Source organism: Cavia porcellus, unplaced genomic scaffold, assembly GCF_034190915.1.
Source record: "Cavia porcellus strain 051 isolate PalLab524CR breed Dunkin Hartley unplaced genomic scaffold, mCavPor4.1 scaffold_30, whole genome shotgun sequence".
Lineage (NCBI taxonomy): Eukaryota > Metazoa > Chordata > Mammalia > Rodentia > Caviidae > Cavia > Cavia porcellus.
This window is the reverse complement of record NW_026947513.1, coordinates 31336465-31355512: the sequence shown is the minus strand read 5'-3', so window position 1 is coordinate 31355512 and position 19048 is coordinate 31336465. Positions and strand designations below refer to the sequence as shown.

General features: G+C 41.7%; 1 protein-coding gene across 1 annotated transcript in view; it reads left to right on the top strand.

Moving 5' to 3' along the window:
• The first annotated feature begins 827 nt into the window (after positions 1–827).
• Kdr (kinase insert domain receptor) overlaps positions 828–19048 on the top strand; it is a 45309-nt gene continuing 27088 nt past the window's right edge. The window contains exons 1-12 of the mRNA XM_003471664.5: positions 828–1166; positions 5057–5150; positions 6813–7009; positions 9764–9894; positions 10114–10282; positions 10898–11037; positions 11671–11848; positions 13608–13722; positions 13811–13974; positions 17075–17231; positions 18119–18236; positions 18750–18858. Of these exons, the coding sequence (XP_003471712.1) occupies positions 1100–1166; positions 5057–5150; positions 6813–7009; positions 9764–9894; positions 10114–10282; positions 10898–11037; positions 11671–11848; positions 13608–13722; positions 13811–13974; positions 17075–17231; positions 18119–18236; positions 18750–18858 (1639 nt within the window). The 5' untranslated portion in view covers positions 828–1099. The remainder of the gene's footprint in view (positions 1167–5056; positions 5151–6812; positions 7010–9763; positions 9895–10113; positions 10283–10897; positions 11038–11670; positions 11849–13607; positions 13723–13810; positions 13975–17074; positions 17232–18118; positions 18237–18749; positions 18859–19048) is intronic.

The window sequence follows — 19048 nt, the reverse complement described above, 5'->3', positions numbered from 1 at the left end:
CCGGGCCTGTCCTATCTCCCTGTCCAGGGTATCTCCGCCAAACCTCTGCTCCGAAAAGGCCAAAGCCATACTGGGGACTCCTGACCCAAAAATCCCCCTCCCAAGGACAGCGTCTGGAGATGAATTCGCGATCTTCCAGGTGTAGGTTTTTGGCCAGAGCCAGACAAGAGTCCCAAACCGAAATGCTTTTAGAGGCTCCGCAGATAAATTCAAATATTTGAAGCTGTTGGGTAGAAAAGGAAATAGAAGGGACGCTTGCAAACTGGGCAGGTGTATTTACTCCTCAGAGGCATTCAGATCGAGATATTAAAACTGCACTTGTGCTGGCCAAACAAAACACTCTAAAACAAACAATACAAACCCCGAAACTACCAGCTGAGTCACTGGCAGTTCGCAGTCCACAGGTGGCTAAGCTCGTATTTTTCTCCGCTTCTCCGCAGTTGGTCCAACCTGTTGCGGATCGGGGGCCACGCGGGACGCGCGTGGTGCTGCACTCAGACTCGCCTGGCGAGGGCGCAGCGTCGCTCGCTGGGCTGGGGTGAGGGTGCTCCCCAGATCTCTGGGGGCAGCAAGTGAACCTCCAGTAACTAGAGTCCGGAATTGGGTACATTTGATTTCCTCCAGAAATGGAGTTGCTGCACCCTGACTCTCTTCCAGAGTCAGCTTGCAGCGATGCGCAGTCCCGGGCAGGTGGAGAGATTCGGCCCTGGGTGGGCGTGGGGAGCAGGGGAGCGACGCTGGGTCTGGGGGCGGGCAAAGGCGGGCTGGGCTGGGAGTAGGGGAGCCCCGCCCCGGGCCCGCCCCCAAGCTCTAGAGCTGCGGCCGGGGCTCCCACCCGGCACTGAGTCTCGGGACTCCAGGCGAGCCGGTGCGCTGCGCGCTGCTCTTCCTGGGCCTTAGCGCGTTCTTGCCATTACCGAAATCGCAGCTCCCCGTCCCCCAATCGGGATAACCTCGTTTACCTGCAGCCGAGGGGCACCCTCGCCCTGCGCCTTCCGGGGTCCAGCGCCGCTGCCCGCGTGGGCCCTCGGCAGCTTCTCTGCGGGACAGGCGCGGAGAGGGAGCGGGAGGAGAACGCGCGCCCCGCGCGAGGTGCAGGATGGAGAGCAGGGCGCTGCTGGCCATCGCTCTGTGGCTGTGCGTGGAGACCCGGGCTGCCTCTGTGGGTAAGGAGCCCACTCGTTAGAAGGAAGACGGGAGGTCAGGTGCGGGCGGGGAGCTGGGGACGCGAGAGGATCCAACTCGCATCAGCCAAAGACTTGGGAGGAATCCGACCCTGTGTTCTTTCACTTACTGGTGGGGAAACTGAGACTGAGAATTGCGCATAGCGTTAGGGAATCGATGGTCTCTGTAGTCCAGATACTTTTCCGGGACTCTGGTTATCGACTGGGCAGTCGAGGGTATGTGTCCTGCGGAGCTGCGACGCCCAACCTCAGGCTCTGGGGAGGCTGGAGTGGGAGGGAGAGAGGGCTGGCGGGCAGGAGCTGCTCCAAAGGGGAGCTCCGGGCGCAGGGTCTGGCTGAGCGCAGCATCCCTTCCTCGGTTCTGGGAAGGAAGCATGAAGGGACTAGAGCCTTCCAACCTGGGTCGCAGGTTGCGGTGGGCTCTGCACCCTCCGGAGCGGAGCGGGGACCCAGGCCAGCTGTTCCGCCTTAGCTTAAACAGGCGCGCACGCCAACTGTTTGCTGTGGGATCTGGAGGAAGGGAGCCCGTTTTCTTTTTTTAGTGCAGGACGCCGCTTTTCTCCAGACAGAGAAAGGGTAGACACTGAGGCTTGTTCTCAGATCTGGGACAGTGTCCCCAAGTTTCTCCAAGTAGGAGTCAACTTTCCGAACCAAACATCTTTTATAGAACAGTGGTGCTTGGAACGGACGCACAGTCAGAAGTTCAAGCTCTCAAGAGCTTTGTGGGATTTGGTACCTAGTTGTTGAGCCACACTGATCGTCACCTGGAATCTGTCTCCTTAAGATTTCTGTCTCCTTTAAGATTAAGAACACACTCTTTATGCGATAGCTCTTTTCTGTTTCTCTTCTGGCCCTCTTCATCATCCTCTTTCTCCTCCTCCTCCTTCGACCCCCCCCCCCTTGTCAGTTTGCAGCTCTCCAGATTTCTACCCTTTGGAGGTTTAAAAAAAGGATACGGGTCAAAGAAAGGAAAATAAGTCAAATGATTCTGCAGCAAAATTCCTTATATCAAAAGAAAAGAATCGCATGTTTTTAAAAAGACACTGGCGCTCGTATATATGGTGTCAAGATCATCTGTCTCCAGTTATTGAATTTTCTTAATAATGACTTAGTTCATCAGGGCCTTTTCCACCAGGGACACTCATTTGTCCCTGACAAGGCCTTGCTCTCCCCCTTTTTGGGAAGCGAATGAAGGTCTGGAATATGTGGTGATGCTGTATCCCACAAAGCAGCGAGTTGCTTTTAAGCCTGGGGTGTTTCATAGTGCAGCAGTGGTAGGGGAATCTGGCTGCCCTGGATATAATGGTGAGGTTGCCCTTTTGGAGTGTGTGACTTGCTTAATTGGATTGAGCTATAATTGGTGCCATCAAATTCTAGACACAGAGCCACTGTTGTTTTTCCTTCCTGTCTTTGAGTTGGAAGGGTAACAGTGCCCAAATTAATATTGGTTATGGGATTTGAACATAAAGAGCTTTTTATTGAGTAGCAGCATATGTATCTCTTAGAGTCATTTTATTTCGAATTTTTTGAGGACTTGAACTCAAACTTACTGATAAAAGTGAATGAGGCTTAATGGAGGAAAAAAATTATTTTGGCCTACAGATACAAAGCTGGTTATTACTGGTAATCTTATTGAATAGATTTTTGTTGTACTTATGCTTCCAGAGTCGTGTGGAGTTGTCCTGGATTCCTGTGAATACAGAACGTATTTTTAAAATAATTTGTGTTATTAATGTGTCCAGGGGGTGAGGTTCTCTATGGCAATACTTTATGAGGGAATTTAAAGAGTCTTTTAGAGGCTGGAGATGTAGCTCAGTGGCAGAATGCTTGCCTAGCATGTAGGAGGCTGTGGGTTCCATCCCCCGTCCCACCACATCCATCCCAAAACAGTTTCTTACTTGGTGCTGAGGGCCATGACTTATTGAACATCTAGTCATTTTATTACCTTTTTATCTCTTGCACAAATGCGCCCAACTAAGGAATTCTTTCTTGTTTGGATCATTATGTGAGTTGTATTATTATTTTCAGCCTAATGTTTCTCCGTCAAGTTTGAAATTTATTCATCCAAATGAATTGTTTCCATTTTCCTTAGCTCGAGACTCAATGATTGGAAGACATTTCTTTTGCTTTTAAATATTTTGCTTTATTGTTTGCCTGTGTTGGCTATTGTTATTGGGCTATTGTTATTGTTATTGGCTTTTTTGTTTTGCTATTGGGCTATTGTTTCCTTCAAATTGGAAAACGTGATGCCTATGAACTGAACATTACTATTGAGAACGATAGCTGTCCAAGAGTGGCCCATAGACTGTCTATAGCAGGGCCACCTGAAGTGCTTTTAGAATGCAGATGTTTAGGTCGAGTGGTACTCTAACAGAGCACGAGGGTTAGGAACCACTGCTACAAACACAAATCACTGCAGGTGTCAGTTTCTGGAATTTATTATTGTAATTTAATTTCCAGTGTCATTAAAAACTGTGTTATTGATCAATACATCTAGCACTGCAGTGTGGTTGGGTGTGTGGGAATATGTACAATTACTTGTTCATTTTGCCTTTAGTTGTTACCCTTGGAAGCCACAGATTCAACGCACTGGATAATCGCTTTGGATAGTGCTTATACCTTCTTTATTCATACTATTTCATACTGGCTCTTATTCGTTCACACTCATTTACCCATCAAAATCAATGCCAGCTTAGGCCTAGAAGTAATTTGTTCTTGACCTACGTGCGTTAGAAAGGCTGGGTGCTTGCCCAATTTCTTTGTAAGCTGGTATCTTGAAGGCCTTTAAATCTGTTGAGAATCTAGCATGATAAAAGGCTTTCTTTGATGCTTTTTCAGTACCTAGTAGTTCTTCATGTTTAGTTGACAGAGAACTCATTTATGTTACTATGAAGTGATCCACGATGAAGAACATATCCCATGGTATTTTTCTCCCTGTGCTAAAAGTCAGTGGATTTATTAAGACTGCTTTAATATACCAGAATCTTATCATCTAATCTACTTATTTGATCGTTAGTATGCCTCACATTATTATACCATCTTCCATCCTTCCATTAAAGAGCCTGTAAGTAAAGACAGATTTCTTGTGTTCCAGGCTTTGTGTCAGGATAAACTTGGAGCTTGGATTAATAAGTTTGATAATAGTTGATCAAAGTGTTTTGATAATAATTCCCCAATTACATTTAATTAGCCTTATATTACTTTATCCCTACTCTCTGAAAACATATATTAATGTCCATGTGCCTATGAAATTGGAAATGTTTTCCTTCTTTATTTCCTCTCCCCCTATTTTAATTTAGCTCCCCTCTAATGCACAGTCTTTATGAGCTGTGATTTCCACCTTTATGGCACAGTTACCAGAGGAAGTGCACTCGAAAACTGATAAAGGACAATGGGGCAAGGTCACAGACACCCTCCCCCCTGCTTCGGGGTAGGTGGATGAGCTATATAGATTTCTCTAAGTAGAATTCATTAATCAGCAATTTAGTCCAATGTGTACATCCTATGTTTTATAAGAAATGTCAGTGGTCCTTTCCCAAGGGAGTGAGATCATCAGATGAAGGTTCATTTGGTTTCAATGTCCCATATCCTTTTGTAAGACCTTGAAGTTGGCAATGCAGGAAAACAGGAACTCCACCCTAGCTCCATGAATTGCAGAACTGTTGTGTTGGTTTATGACCATCTGCCCATTCTTCCTGTTATGACACAGCTTGTGAACTTTTACTGGGAATGGTGAAAAGTAAATCCCAGCTTGATACAATGAATTGCTGAAGAGGTCTTTTAAAGTATAGAGTGTGCATTGTTTGTGGAAGGTGTTTCCTACTGGGTCCAACTCAGTGGCAACTGCATTCATTTATTCAATCTGTTTCCAGGTTTACCTAGCGTTGCCCTTGATCCACCCACCCTCAGCATAGAAAAAGATATACTCACAATTATGGCTAATACGACTCTCCAAATCACTTGCAGGTAAGGATTAATTGCAGACTCAGATTTTCTGGGTTAAAGAATTATTGTTCATTGAAGGAAAAATAGTTGCCGTTATGGCAGATTTCTAGTATTGTAGTATTGTCTACAAGCAATGAGTTGTCTAAGAATTAATGTAATAATGAAATGAGAAAGATATTCCCTTAAAAATGTGTACTATTTTGCTACTAATTTTCCAACACACACACACACACACACACACACACACACACACACACTTAAAACTAGTACACTACTAACCATGTAGTCAAATATGTACTTCAGACCAACCTTATGGACTAGAGCTGAGGAAGTTATGAGCCATATTTTTGGACCCATTTTTAGCTCTTTCAGGAACTTTCAGGGTAAGATTCTGACTGTAGAGACAATTGAACAATACACTCCGTGCGTGTCCTGTGCAGGTCATGGCCTTCATGCTCTGACTTGGTCATCTGGATGCCTCTTATCCTACTTGCCAGTGTGAAGGCATGTTATTGGCTTTTGATAACTGGGGAAACAGACGCCTTTGACAAGAAAGACAAAAAGGAAAACAGAGCTGGTTGGGGTTTCATGGAGTGATCACCAAAGACTTCTCAGGACCAGTATGTTTTTGGCACAAACCGTAATGGTGCAAGGGATTGCTGCTGTCCAGGAAGAGTGTGGGGTTCATGGGAACTGCTACTTCAGTGACACAGATTGCAGGGTGAGAAGGGTACCCCAGACCCTTCTCAAAAACAGGTCATTATTGTCCTGCCCTTGGGAAAAACACAGTAGCGGGTCCTGTTTCTCAGGCTTTCCTAGTTCAAGACCTTTTCAAGTAGATTTTCCTCTTACTCACTCTTGAAAACAAAGGTTATTTAAAATCACAAACACTGCATGTCCCCTTTTAAAACTCTGCATAAACATTTCTTAGGTTTCGAAAAAGCCATTGAGTGTAATTTCAGGAGTCTGAGACACGTGGATCGCAAGTTGAGGCCAGACTGAGCAGTTTAATAACTCATCATGAGCTTATCTCAAAATAAAAAAAAAGGCCTGGGGGTGTAGCTACATGTAGAAGCCTGGATTTGACCCCTAGTGCACCAATTTTGGATTACTAGCTTTAATTTCACTGATACGGCTACAACTTTGTGACAAGTTCAGGTTTGAATGAACATAATGAACATAATGTAGAAGTCTTCTTAGTGTTCACTATATTTGGGGGGATCTTGAAAAGAAATGCTACAGCGCAAGTTCTGTATGGTGCAGTGTGGGCCTGTGCGGCTCTTACTTCTATTTCTGTCTGTCCTAACCCCACCTCTTAGCTTTCCCTTTGCCCACTCTTACCTAGCCACTCCCAGCCCTTTAGGCATTGATTTTTGTATGGTGGTTTTTTTTTTTTTTTTTTTTTTCAGTCAAGTATCCTCAGTTTTAACAGTGTTCGGCACTAGTAGGGCAGTAAATATCTATTGAAAGAATGAATGTGTGACTTAATAGAACATTTAGGACTCTCATAAGTGTTGCCTGAAACTGCATCCATAGCCTTTTGTCGTATGTCAATATAACTTGTCATCACTGCAAGAAAGCTTTGAAGCTGTTTATGTAAGTCTGAGGACTCAGCCTTCTATTGTTACTGTCTATGGCCAGTGTGGCATTTCACATTAATACATCGCTGAATTAATTTTTCAGGGGGCAGCAGGACTTGGACTGGCTGTGGCCCAACAGTCAGAGTGGTTCTGAGGAAAGGGTGGAGGTGACTGAGTGCAGTGACGATTTCTTTTGCAAGACACTCACAATTCCAAAAGTGATTGGAAATGATACTGGCGCTTACAAGTGCTTCTATCGAGGCACCAACATGACCTCCGTCATTTATGTCTACGTTCAAGGTAAGTGGTAGCACAGAATTCATTTCCCATATCCATTTACCAGTTACAAAGCACAAAAAGTGCAAAAAAATAATGGAGTCCAAAAAAGGCTGGCTGTGAAGGCTGGCCACCCCAAGGAATATTCAGATTTTTTTCTCGAGGCATTTTCTGGGAAATGACCAGCTGATTTTTTCTGGAGTTTGGGCCCTGTTGCATTGCTTTTGCCCAAGTAGCTGGACTCTGATTTTTGTTTCAGTAGTAAATCTGTGTTCCTTGCAGGCTATGGAAACTCATAAAAATCCTTCTGGTGTTTAAGGAAAAAAAAAAGCTGAAATCTTTGAAATCAAGGAAGATTGAGAAGGGAATTATAGAGAGGTTTCTGTGGTGAGATAGGTTATCTTCAGCAGGGTAAGAGATTTTCACAAGAATGCATAGGAACAGCCAAGAGTTCTGGAGGTTTTCTTGTGCATATATCTGGAAGGTTCAGTCAATAGAATCTGCTTATGGATTGATTGCCACTTATACTTTATAAAGTTAATTTGCATACTCATATGAAAAGCTTCTACCTCAATGGGCCCTGTGAAGGCAGTGTTTTTTGTTGTTGTTTATCTATTGTGTGATTTGATAAGGTTTTCCTTTGGAAGGCCAGCTTAACATCTATATAATATAAAATACAATGTTATATTATTCAGTGTTGTAATATGAATTATGTTATTTTTATGCTTCAAAAAATCTTACACTACTTGTCTAAGAAAACTTGTCAACTGAGAGACTTATAATACTGTATATTTCTGAAAAATTTAAGAGTGGCATCACATTTTGTTAAGATACTAAACATTTTTCTCTTCAGTAATGGATAGATTTTTAGGCATTTTATTTCTTTATGTTCAACTTTTTACTTCAGAGGGTTTGAGACAGGTGAAAATGAGTTAGACTGTTTTTATAGAAGCGACTTTTACAGGACAGGAATCTCATCCACTTTGGGAAACACTCTGCCTGTCTGTCCTTACATCTCAGTAGTACACTGTGGTCTTACCACAGAGAACAGACCACATCAAAATCACTTGTGTCACTCCTGAATTGTATGGTATTTGAAAATTATGTTTGCTCAGTAGAGAACTCTGTGCCCTCCCCTCTGCAGGATTTGAGTGATGAGACAGAGGTCTTGGAGAATTTCTGGCTCCTTTTGATCTGGCAGTCTTGAGAGATGAGGCTCTCTCAGAAGACTGCAAGGATTTCCTGCTTGCAGACTGTCTGGAAATACTAAAGATGAACTTCTCCCATAATATCTCATGATTTCCTTCTCCCCAAGTCAGGAAACCTGGAGACATGTGAAAATTCATTTCATGAGTTACAGTAAATATTTTATTTTGAGAGGATGGGTGGTTGTTTGGGTTTCTTTTGTTTATTTCCTTTTTGTGGGCTACCGAAATAGAGTTGATTTACTGAATAGCTTTACTCTTAGGTCAAAGGGTTAATTTAGCTCCCAAGGCTTGCTCTGTAGCAGGTTACATAATTTTTCAGGACATGTGGGAGAAAGGTAGGGAGTTCTAAGAAGTGATGATCCCTATCATTGTTTATTTGTATACTAGCAGATTTTGGATATACTGTTAAATTTTGCTTCCTATTTTAGTTTAGTGTTCTGAGTTGAGCTATCCAAGATTTTGAACATGAAATTTAACAGTGAATACAGTATTCCCTATGGACAGGTTCTTTAATGTCCCCTGTGTTCCTCACCTCGCTTCCTTAGTCATCCAACCTCATTACCTTCAGCAATGGAGAGAGGCAGGAAGTGGGCGCTGGCCTCAGAAGATGACGCATGTGGCATGTGCAGGGCTAGATTCGCTTCTTTTCTATGTTTTCCAGCTGGGAAGGAAATCAAACTTTTGTTGTTGGAGGGAATTAGCTGCTTTTCTCCCCTTTGGATTAATTAGCTTTTTCTTCACTCTGAAAACGCTTGATCAGATGTGTTGAGCATAGCAAGATGAAATATTATTTCTGAAATTTCAAGAGTGACCCTGAACCTCATCATCTTCATTTCTGAGGAATGGAACGGGTTCCCAGAAATGTTAACGTTTTATGAATAGTGTCTGAAAGTCATTAAAAATCTCTTTAGTTTTCTTCAGTCATCAATAGTTTGGCTTTTCAAATATTTGTTATTGGAGATATTAATAACTACTGAACCTTAACTAAATGCAGTAAACGTTAATCATGAATTTAGGAAGATTCTTATCTATTGTTCTCATGAGCCTAAAATGTCATGTGGCACATTCTCTTGAATAATTGCATTGAATGATTACAAGTTATTTTCTATTAGAGATTTCCATTTGTTTCCATAGCACTTCTATTATTTTCTTAGAGAGAAGATGAATTTTTATCATCAGTAAAATTTGCAGACAAAATGTATGAATTTAATTTTAGATTTTCAAATAAATATGTTCCATAATAGTCTGTTAAAACTGTAAAACCTATAAAATACATTCCACTTGTTGATGTTCCTTATAGAGGGGGTCAATCTCATTCTGGGAGTTTTCTTCAAAATTTCACACACACACACACACACACACACACACACACACACACACACACACACAGACACTCTCCTACCCATGTAGCGTGTCTCTGGGCTCAGACATCTCCCTACAGCCTTACCTGGGTGTACCTTTGCCTTGTTGGGGTATCATTCTAGTCACTTACTTTAGTTAAGATTTATGAATCTGGAAGATGGTTAACTGTTCTGCCAGAAATCACTGATGAAATTAAATTTTTTTCTAGATTACAGATCACCCTTCATTGCTTCTGTTAGTGATGAACATGGTGTTGTGTACCTTACTGAGAACAAAAATAAAACTGTGGTGATTCCATGTCGTGGGTCTATTTCAAACCTCAACGTGTCACTGTACGCAGTAAGTCATACCATTTTTAATCATCTCGTTAGAACAGCCTGTTTTCAATATTGTATCCATGAAGAATGTCAGATATTCTTTAGAAAGAATAAAAATAACAATGAATAAAACCAACTTGTATTCTTAAAAGTAAGGTAAATTCTTCACTGATTCTCACATGTGGCTTTTACTTTGGGATAGCACTGGATGAGATATCTGATATTTCTTTTCATTACTCAGAGGTATCCTGAAAAGAGATTTGTTCCTGATGGAAACAGAATCTTCTGGGACAGTGAGATCGGCTTCACTATTCCCAGCTACATGATCAGCTATGCTGGTGTGGTCATCTGTGAAGCAAAAATTAACGATGAAGTTTACCAGTCGATTATGTACATAGTTGTGATTGTGGGTAAGAGGCCGTATCCTTTGCATATCATGAATTCCAGACAGTAAAGAGTGGTTTTCTGCATGAAGAGCCTGGGGAGGAAGGAATAGGGTGAAGGACAAGGAATGCTGAAAAATGTAACTCCGGATATGGTGTTCGGCAGCTCATCGTGGCCACTCTTCCCTTTTAAATAAGCCCACGTGCAGTTGAGTTTTCTCCTTTCTTGCAAAGACCAAGGGTGAAAAACGATGTCATTAGGTGCCCATCTTAGGAAAAATTCAGGATTCAATTACTACATAGTATCAGGTATTTTATTTTTATTTTGATTTATTTCACTTGATATTTTATTTTTCAGGTCCATTCAACTTCCAAATGTTTTTTCATTTTTTTAGCATCATTTTAATTGTACCTGTTTAATGGAAAGCTTAGCTATTTGCTAAAGCTGTGAACTCTAGCTTTTGTACCCACTGGGTTGCACCATCTTTAGGTCCTCACAGGTAGTGATTTATAGATCTCTGTGAGCCTTTGTTTCCAGAGCTACCAAGTATTGATGAGTCACAGGGCGAAATACATCACTTTCAAAAATGTTTGCAAACTTACAGGTCTCTTTTCTCTCCCACTTTCTTTTACTTGCTTCAGGGTACAAGATTTATGATGTAAGTCTGAGCCCCCTTCATGGAATTGAGCTATCCGTTGGAGAGAAGCTTGTCTTAAATTGTACAGCAAGAACTGAGCTAAACGTGGGGCTTGACTTCAACTGGCAATGCCCTTCTTTGAAGGTAACACTAACAATCAAAACCAGACTTCTCACTATTTTGATAAGAAGCCCTGACGAAGTTTACTTGAGAGATAGGTTCCTCTCTGGCCTCTGACCAGATAAAATATAGGCCCTTAAGAAACACATATATACACATGCACACACACATGCACATGCACACACACATGTGCTCTTTTGGAGAATTGTAGAACCCATATCAGACCATATAAAGATGCAATGCTATAAACTCTGTCCCAATCTATTGCAGTCAGGTTGTGAACATTAGTTTGGTAAGTGGTTATATCTTTCCATATGATGTCTATTTTTTGTTCTTAAGCATACTCGATCTATTTAAGGGAATTTATTAAAGAGGTATCTCAAGACACATTCTTGAACTCTAGTCCTATTTGCTTGTGTCTCTGTGGTCACTATCCATCTTGTTCTTACCATGTGAGGTTTCTAAAATCCTAATTTAGCTGCTTTCATTTATTTCTCCTGAATCCAAATATACTTCTTCTCAACATGCTGAAAATCCCTGTGATTAACATTAAATTACCAAGGGTAGAGACTTGATTTTGTGGTTCTCTTGAAGCTTTTGGATTATGATCTCAAAGTTATTCAGTAATTTGGAAATTAACTAAACTCTTTTCTTCAGCATCAGCATAGGAAAATTGTAAACCGAGATATAAAACCTTTACCTGGAACAGAGATTAAGAAGTTTTTGAGCACCTTGACTATAGATGGTGTAACTCGGAATGACCAAGGATGGTATACCTGCTCAGCATCCAGTGGGCGCATGACCAAGAGGAATAGCACATATGTTAGAGTTCATGGTGAGCTACAATTTGCTGGAGGAATTTTGCTATGCCTAGAAAAGTGAGGTGACTTAAACAGATTCAGGTCATCTTTTGATTCCTATTTTGCTCATTCAGAGGGCAGTTTTGAGCTCTTGCTATGTAAGACATATTACCCATGATCAAGAACGTGGTTTTGGAGTCAGATACTTGAGTAAACATCTCATATTACTTCTCATATTACTTTTCATAATTATTGTGGTGATTATAACTATTACTATAGTAAGTAGAGTGTTAGTATCTAAGATGATTTTTAAAATGTCATTGCATTGTAAGACTGAAGGGCCTACTTGAATAAGCATAAGCTTTGCAAATTGAGGGATATCAAATTCAGCTTTTTGTGTGTGTAGCTTTGAAAAATCACCTTCAGGGCTTTATTTTGGTGCCGGGAACTGAAGTCATGACCTCATACTTGCAAGGCAGATGCTTACTCCGCTGAGCTAAATTCTCAGCCCTTAAGTTTTTACTAATTCTCTCTCATTTGTGTAAATGTCGTAGTTTAAATCATTTATATGGCTTTTTATAAACAAGCTTTTGTAGGGGTTTTGGGTTTCATATATATGAATGTATCAGAAAGAGATGAGCTCTAGTTTATGTTTTGCATAGGATTACTGTGTAACTTTTATATGGAAAATTTTAGGAAGTAAGGACAGGAGAAGGGAGCACAGTTAAGAGGCTGATTTCAGTCTCCCAGGTGAGAGACAGTGGGTGACTTGGAAAAGGGGAGTTAGCATTCCCATGTCTGGGACTCAATACTTGCTACCCACAATTTAGAAGGGGAGAAGCATAATTTGACTCAAAGTGTTTAGGAGATTTCAGAGGATCCAGTCCATGACCTGCTGGCTCCAAGGCAGGAGCATCATGGTAGAACAAAATTGCTCAGTTTATGGTGGCTGGGAAGCCAGAGCAGGGGAACAGCAACCGACAGTGAAAGGGATCAGACACAGACCGCAGGATCACACGACCATGACCCACCCAGAGACACCCAGCAGTGTGCTTTCCTAATCCCCTTGGCGAGGATCAAGTTAACACATTGCAGCCTAACCACGAGGGGAGTAGAAGTGAAGGTCATGAGAGTGACTTGATTCTGGATGCATTTTGAAGGTGAATCAACAGAACCTGAGTACACTGTCACTGGCTGTGGAGTATAATTTAAAAAAAAAAGAGTGAAAGATGACTCAGGCTTCAGCATGAGCAACTGAGTTAATTTGGGGTTATCTACTAAGAGGGAAGTGTGAGGAAAGAATGGGGTTTGGGGCAGCGTTGGGGTGGAGAGAGAAGGGTACTGTGGTATCACCATGGGAATCATTGGAGATGTTCATTGTATAGAGATATTTAATATGTAAACCTGGAGGCCAAAGACATTAGGGCAGAACATACAAATGTAAGAGATATGTAAGTAATACTTACATCTGAGACCAGAGCAAAGCATAAAGACAAGGGGTCCGAGGACTGAGTTCTGGGACACAGGAATATATGGCAGGGGTGTAGAGGCTGGCATCGGAGCAGAAGACAGGGAGCATCTAAGGACACCCAGGCCCAGGGCAGCAGATGTTTTAGGTTTTTGGATGTGCATGAAAGGGAGAGAAATGCCATGCACAAACTCAAGAAAGACTATATGGCATCTGAACTGAGTCTTCAGACCCTTGAAGTCTTTAACTTTGCACTTGAAATGAGAAAAATGAAGGACCATTTACAATAAGCTGATATTTACGAGAGCATTTTTTATTTCTTCTAGCAAAACCTTTTGTTGCTTTTGGTAGCGGCATGGAATCTTTGGTGGAAGCCACGGTGGGAGACTGTGTCAAAATCCCGGTGAAGTACCTGGGTTATCCCGCCCCGGAAATCAAATGGCAAGTGTGAGAGGCAAATGTAAGCACTGCTTTGCAGGAAAGCAAACCCTTCCATTGCATGAATTCTTTGGGTCGTTTTCTCTTGTAGGTATAAAAATGGAAGACTCATTGAGTCCAATTACACAATTAAGGTGGGGCATGTACTGATGATTATGGAAGTGAGTGAGAAAGACGCAGGAAATTACACGGTCATCCTTACCAATCCCATTTCAAAGGAGAAGCAGAGTCACGTGGTGTCTCTGGTGGTAAATGGTGAGTTTGCTCAGTTTTCCCTTCTTCCAACGATTATGAAGAATGTGATTAATCTTCCTAAATCATCTTGCCATCATCCCTCCTTTCTCCCCCACATCCTGATAGAGCGACGCATCAAAATGAAAATAGTCCAGGCAGGTGGGATTGAAATGGGATGTGGGACTGTGTGGTCTGGCCATGTTCCCTTAAATTCATGGTTTGGGGGTCAAATGCAAGACTGAAGTAGATGGTACAGTTGGTGATCGAGTAACTGAAGCAAGGCCATCTTGGTTCCTACCTTTGCTCCTGTGTCAGGGAGTGGCACACCTGTCAAATGGGCATGAAAGACTCTTCTTCATGAGTCTGGGCAAAGCGTTAGTTTGCTGTTGTAGGACTCGATTGAGGATCCACGAGCTGACCCAGCTCAGCAGGTCTTTGTCAGTGGCCACTGTTGGCTTGCTCAGAGTCCAGGATTTGACTCAGAGTCCATAAAGGGGAGATAGTAGGCTTTTAATTGAAAGATGATTTGAACTTTGTTTTCCTAATTTGAACGATATAAGTAAGATATATTGGGGTGGAGAGAGAAGGGTACTATGGTCAAGTAAACCTGGGAAATACCAAGGTAACGTAAAATGGTTTCTTTATTGTGGGACTTTCTATGACCTTTACTGGGCTAATGAATATCACCATTCTTGAATGAAAGAGACAGAGTAGCCAAGATTTAACAGGGCCTGTTTGGACCCAGCATTTTTCTTCCCCTGAGTAAATCTAGTAATACCTTCCTCCACACACAGCTAAAGAAATGCTTCTCTGTTGTAATTCTTTTTGCTGCTTACTGGCATGGCACGTTAAAACTTAAAAGATATTTCCTCATGACATAAAACTGCTTCCCCGTGCATCCTGATACTCCTCTGTATGTCTGCTGAACTTGGCTTCATTTCTTTCGTCAGGGAGTATTTTACAGATAATGGGTTCTACAAAGGTTGCTTGGAAGCAGTGTGGTGTAGGAGGCTGGGACGGGAGGGTACACAACTGGGAAGCTGATAAGTGGGCCGGGGGCAGAAAGCAATCAAGCAACAGAGAGAAAAGTGGAAGGTAAATAATCCATTTCATTAATTCATGAGGTCGCTAAGCATTCGATTCTCCCTAACATTTATCCTGCTGCATGAAATAAATACAAAAATGAAGTCATTTTAAAAGTATAAAGAAGATCTAAGTCTTTATAGAATGGATCATGTGGCCATCAGTCTTCCCCCCTCTACCCTCCTCCTGCTCCTTGTCTCTGTCTCTGTCTCTCTCTGTGTGAGGTTTTAGGTTGATAGTAATACACAGTTATAAACAAGAACAATGATAATACAAAATTATTGTTGTGTACTAGTGACTGTGAACTTAAAGAGAAAGAAAAGAGTGAGAGTTGGAGGAAGGGAAAGAAGGGAAGGAAGAAGAGAGGAGAGGAGAGGGAGGAAGGACGAGAGAAGCATTATGTGAGGATTTACATCTTTTTATTTAAAGAGAAAAAAACAAAACAGTAAAAGGGTACAAGTAATACAGAATTTCAAGAAACAAATATACAGTAAGAAATCACTAGTTAGTAGATTACATATTGTCATCTTAGAAATAGTGGTTCAAATTACAAAATTAAAGCATACAAAGTGGACATTCAAACAGTGAGACTGCAAACAGTTCTGTTCAATGATCCAACAAACACTCAGTAATATGGTTTTATATCTTACACACTTAAATATACATGCAGTTATATCCTTTAGAGCACTTTCTTTTCCTCTCTTTTTTACAATAGCAATTGCACATTTTGGGTTTTATTACTCCCACAGTTCTTATTACTTTCTTTTGAAGAGAATAAAACCAAATGTGACAAAGCAAAACAGAGTCAGTTACAACAGAAGGATGGACAATAGTACATGATGTAAAAACAGAATACCAGGTGACCAACAATGGTTACCATAATGCCTCTTGCTATCTTAAAAAGAGTTGCCTATTTCATCAGGTATAATAAAATTGAACAAAACAGTACAGAACAAAACCAATAAAACCTAAACATTGGCGACCTTACAGGACTTAAAAAGAAAATAATAGTCAAACCATAATGGGCATCATAGTGAATCTTATTGTCTTCAAAGTGGTTGCCTATACCCTCAAACTTGATACTATCAAACAAAACAGAATACAGTAAAATCAGTCAAAACAAGATGGGGAGAGCAATACAGGGGTTCAAATCAGGTTAATAGGAAAACAAAAAAGTTACTATAATATATCCCACTATTTTTAAATTTATTTTGTCCCTTAATTAAAAAAATAAAAAAATAAATTTTTTTTAAAATAAAGGAAAAAAAGGGGAGATTGAGATAAAAGAGGACATAACAGCAGAACAACACAGGTCAAAACAGATTATCTTCTTTTGTAATGTAGTGTTTAAGTAGTCGTGGAGCTCAAAGGTTAGTGTTGAGGTTTGTCCTGGGCTTTTCTGGGCAACACTGGACACGTCTTTTAGCTTTTCTCTTTTCTTTTCTCGTGTGTAAATTTGGGAACAATAATAGTGTTGTGAGATCAAGTGGATTACAAAATGGAAAACTCTTAATGTCCTGATAGGCACGTCGTAGATGTATTTCCTGTGTTATTGTCTTCCTTCCACAGCCTGGCCTCAGCTCTCTGGGATTAGGAGGACAGATAGAATAAGCTCTGTTGTGTAGATACGAAGAACTGACATGTGAGGTTGAGACGTACTTGAAGTCACTCAGTTTAATAGTTTTTATTGTAATTGTGAATACCACATAGGGAGCTCAGCTCTCTTGATTCCAAGCCTAGACGTTCTTTGGAAAAGAAAGTGGAAGTAAGCTCAGTGTCAGCTTGACCAGGTACGGTGCAGCATGTGTGTAATCCCAACACTCTGGGAGGCTGAGTCAGGAGAATCTCAAGTTGAAGCCTGCTTAGCCTGTGCTGTTCAGTGATTTAGCAAGGCCCTGCCTTAATATAAAGGGCTTAAATTTAATTTCCAGTAGTGACAAAAACAAACACACAAACAAACCAGTTCTGGTTGCTGAAATCCTCTGCTTTCATTCCTCAAACATTACTGAGAATTCATAAGTGCTCTTTCCTGCCTCAGTGCCACCTGAGATTGGCGAGAAGGCCCTGATCTCGCCCGTGGATTCCTACCAGTACGGCACCACGCAGACGCTGACGTGCACGGTCTATGCCAACCCTCCCCTGCATCACATCCAGTGGTACTGGCAGCTGGAGGAAGAGTGCTCCTACGAGTCCAGGTGAGGGTGGCCGTGTGCTGTCTTACTGGCCATTGTGCATTTCTTACAGCGAAGCTGTGCCACGCCTCCTTTCTAAATCGAACAGGTGAACCCTGAGAAGGTTTCCTTCAAGGGGTGCTCAGCATCTCCTTCCACCTTACTTGATGTCCCCCAAGTCTGTCATCAGATGTCTTCACTCGGGACAGTCCCCTGTGTGACTGGCCAGGTCTCGCTTCTTGAGTTTGCCCTAATGTACACTTCTCCAGGTGGACGCTCTTTGCTCAGTTTGCAAATTCCCAATCTTTGGGTTTTCTCCTTATACCACTTGAAGATTCCCTGCTTATCTGTGAGAAGGTCCCTCTCTCAGAGGAAGTGCCGATGGGTGGGAGGCAGTGATAAACCTAGCCCAGTGCTCAGTCTCAGTCCTGGCTTATCAAGTTCTAACACAAATCCAGACATCCTCAGGGAGATCAACAACAACCACCACCATCCCACCACCACCCAAGCGCTCCACTTCCTGTTGTTGTTTTTGAAATGGCCACTACTGGCTTCTTCCTGAGCTGCTGGCCATTTCCTACAGAAAGGCCACGGTCACATAGAAATCACTTAAAGAAGCTCAGTGGCTTCTAAGTTTCTTTGTCTTCCTTTGAACTAAATTAACTTGAATTGTCTTGTCGATCCAATTTATGAATGGAGATTTGTTCCCAGAATAGCTGCTTCCCTCCTGTATCCTGAATGAATCTACCTAGGACCTTTTCCTTCATTGCTGGGGCCTATTTTTAATTGGCGCCAAGTCTTGTGAGATGGTAGACTGGGTTGAAAGTATTTCTAAACACATAGTAACCAAATCTCCTCACTAATTGGAGTGAAGAAAAATTAAACCACAATCTGTTATCTCTCTCTTGTAGCCAAGCTATGACAAACCCATATATTTGTAAAAAATGGAGAACCGTGGAGGATTTTCAAGGGGGGAATAAGATTGAAGTCAACAAAAATCAATATGCCATAATTGAAGGAAGAAACAAAGTGAGTATAAAATTCTTTAGTTTGAAGATCTCTGTTTATCTCTTATTGGCGTAAGGGTGCAGATAATAATATGTGAGGCATTTGGGAGATTAATAAGTAGACTACATGATAAAATACTAGTCTATTAAGTCATTTTGAGAACATCGTTGATTTGTAGCAATACTGTTAACTTACTAATAGCTCATCAGAAGACAATGAAACATGCATGCCAGTTAATCTATGCATTTGTAGTAAGATAATTCTGAATTTATAAGCATGAGATGGGAAAGTATTCATAACGTTATAATAAAAGACATCACTAATCTAATGGCTTCCAGACCCTCTGTGTGTACTGTCTGAGCTCTATCCCAGTCCCGTTACAGCTGCATATGTTTGTAGGTGGTCACTGTGGCCCTGTGAGTGGAGCAGCCGGGCTGTAGTAACTGTGAGATGCTGAATTTTAGCTTGAATGCATGTGCACAGACATAAATGTGTACTGCATCATTTATGGCCGGGCATTTGTTTTCTTCACAGACTGTAAGTACTCTTGTCATCCAAGCTGCAAATGTGTCAGCTTTATACAAATGTGAAGCTGTCAACAAAGCTGGGAGAGGAGAGAGGGTTATCTCCTTCCACGTGACCAGTGAGTACTGTCCCTGGAGGGCGGGTGGCATCACTCACCAAGTGGGTACTAAGCTGCCGGTAATCCTCAGTTGGCCTTGTCATTCATGTGAGTGGCATGGCGTGTAGGAAGGGGACTTGGATTGATCGCTGATGCTTTTTTGGATAAATTAAAATTGCCTCAGGGTTTATATGAAATCAGTTCATATCCC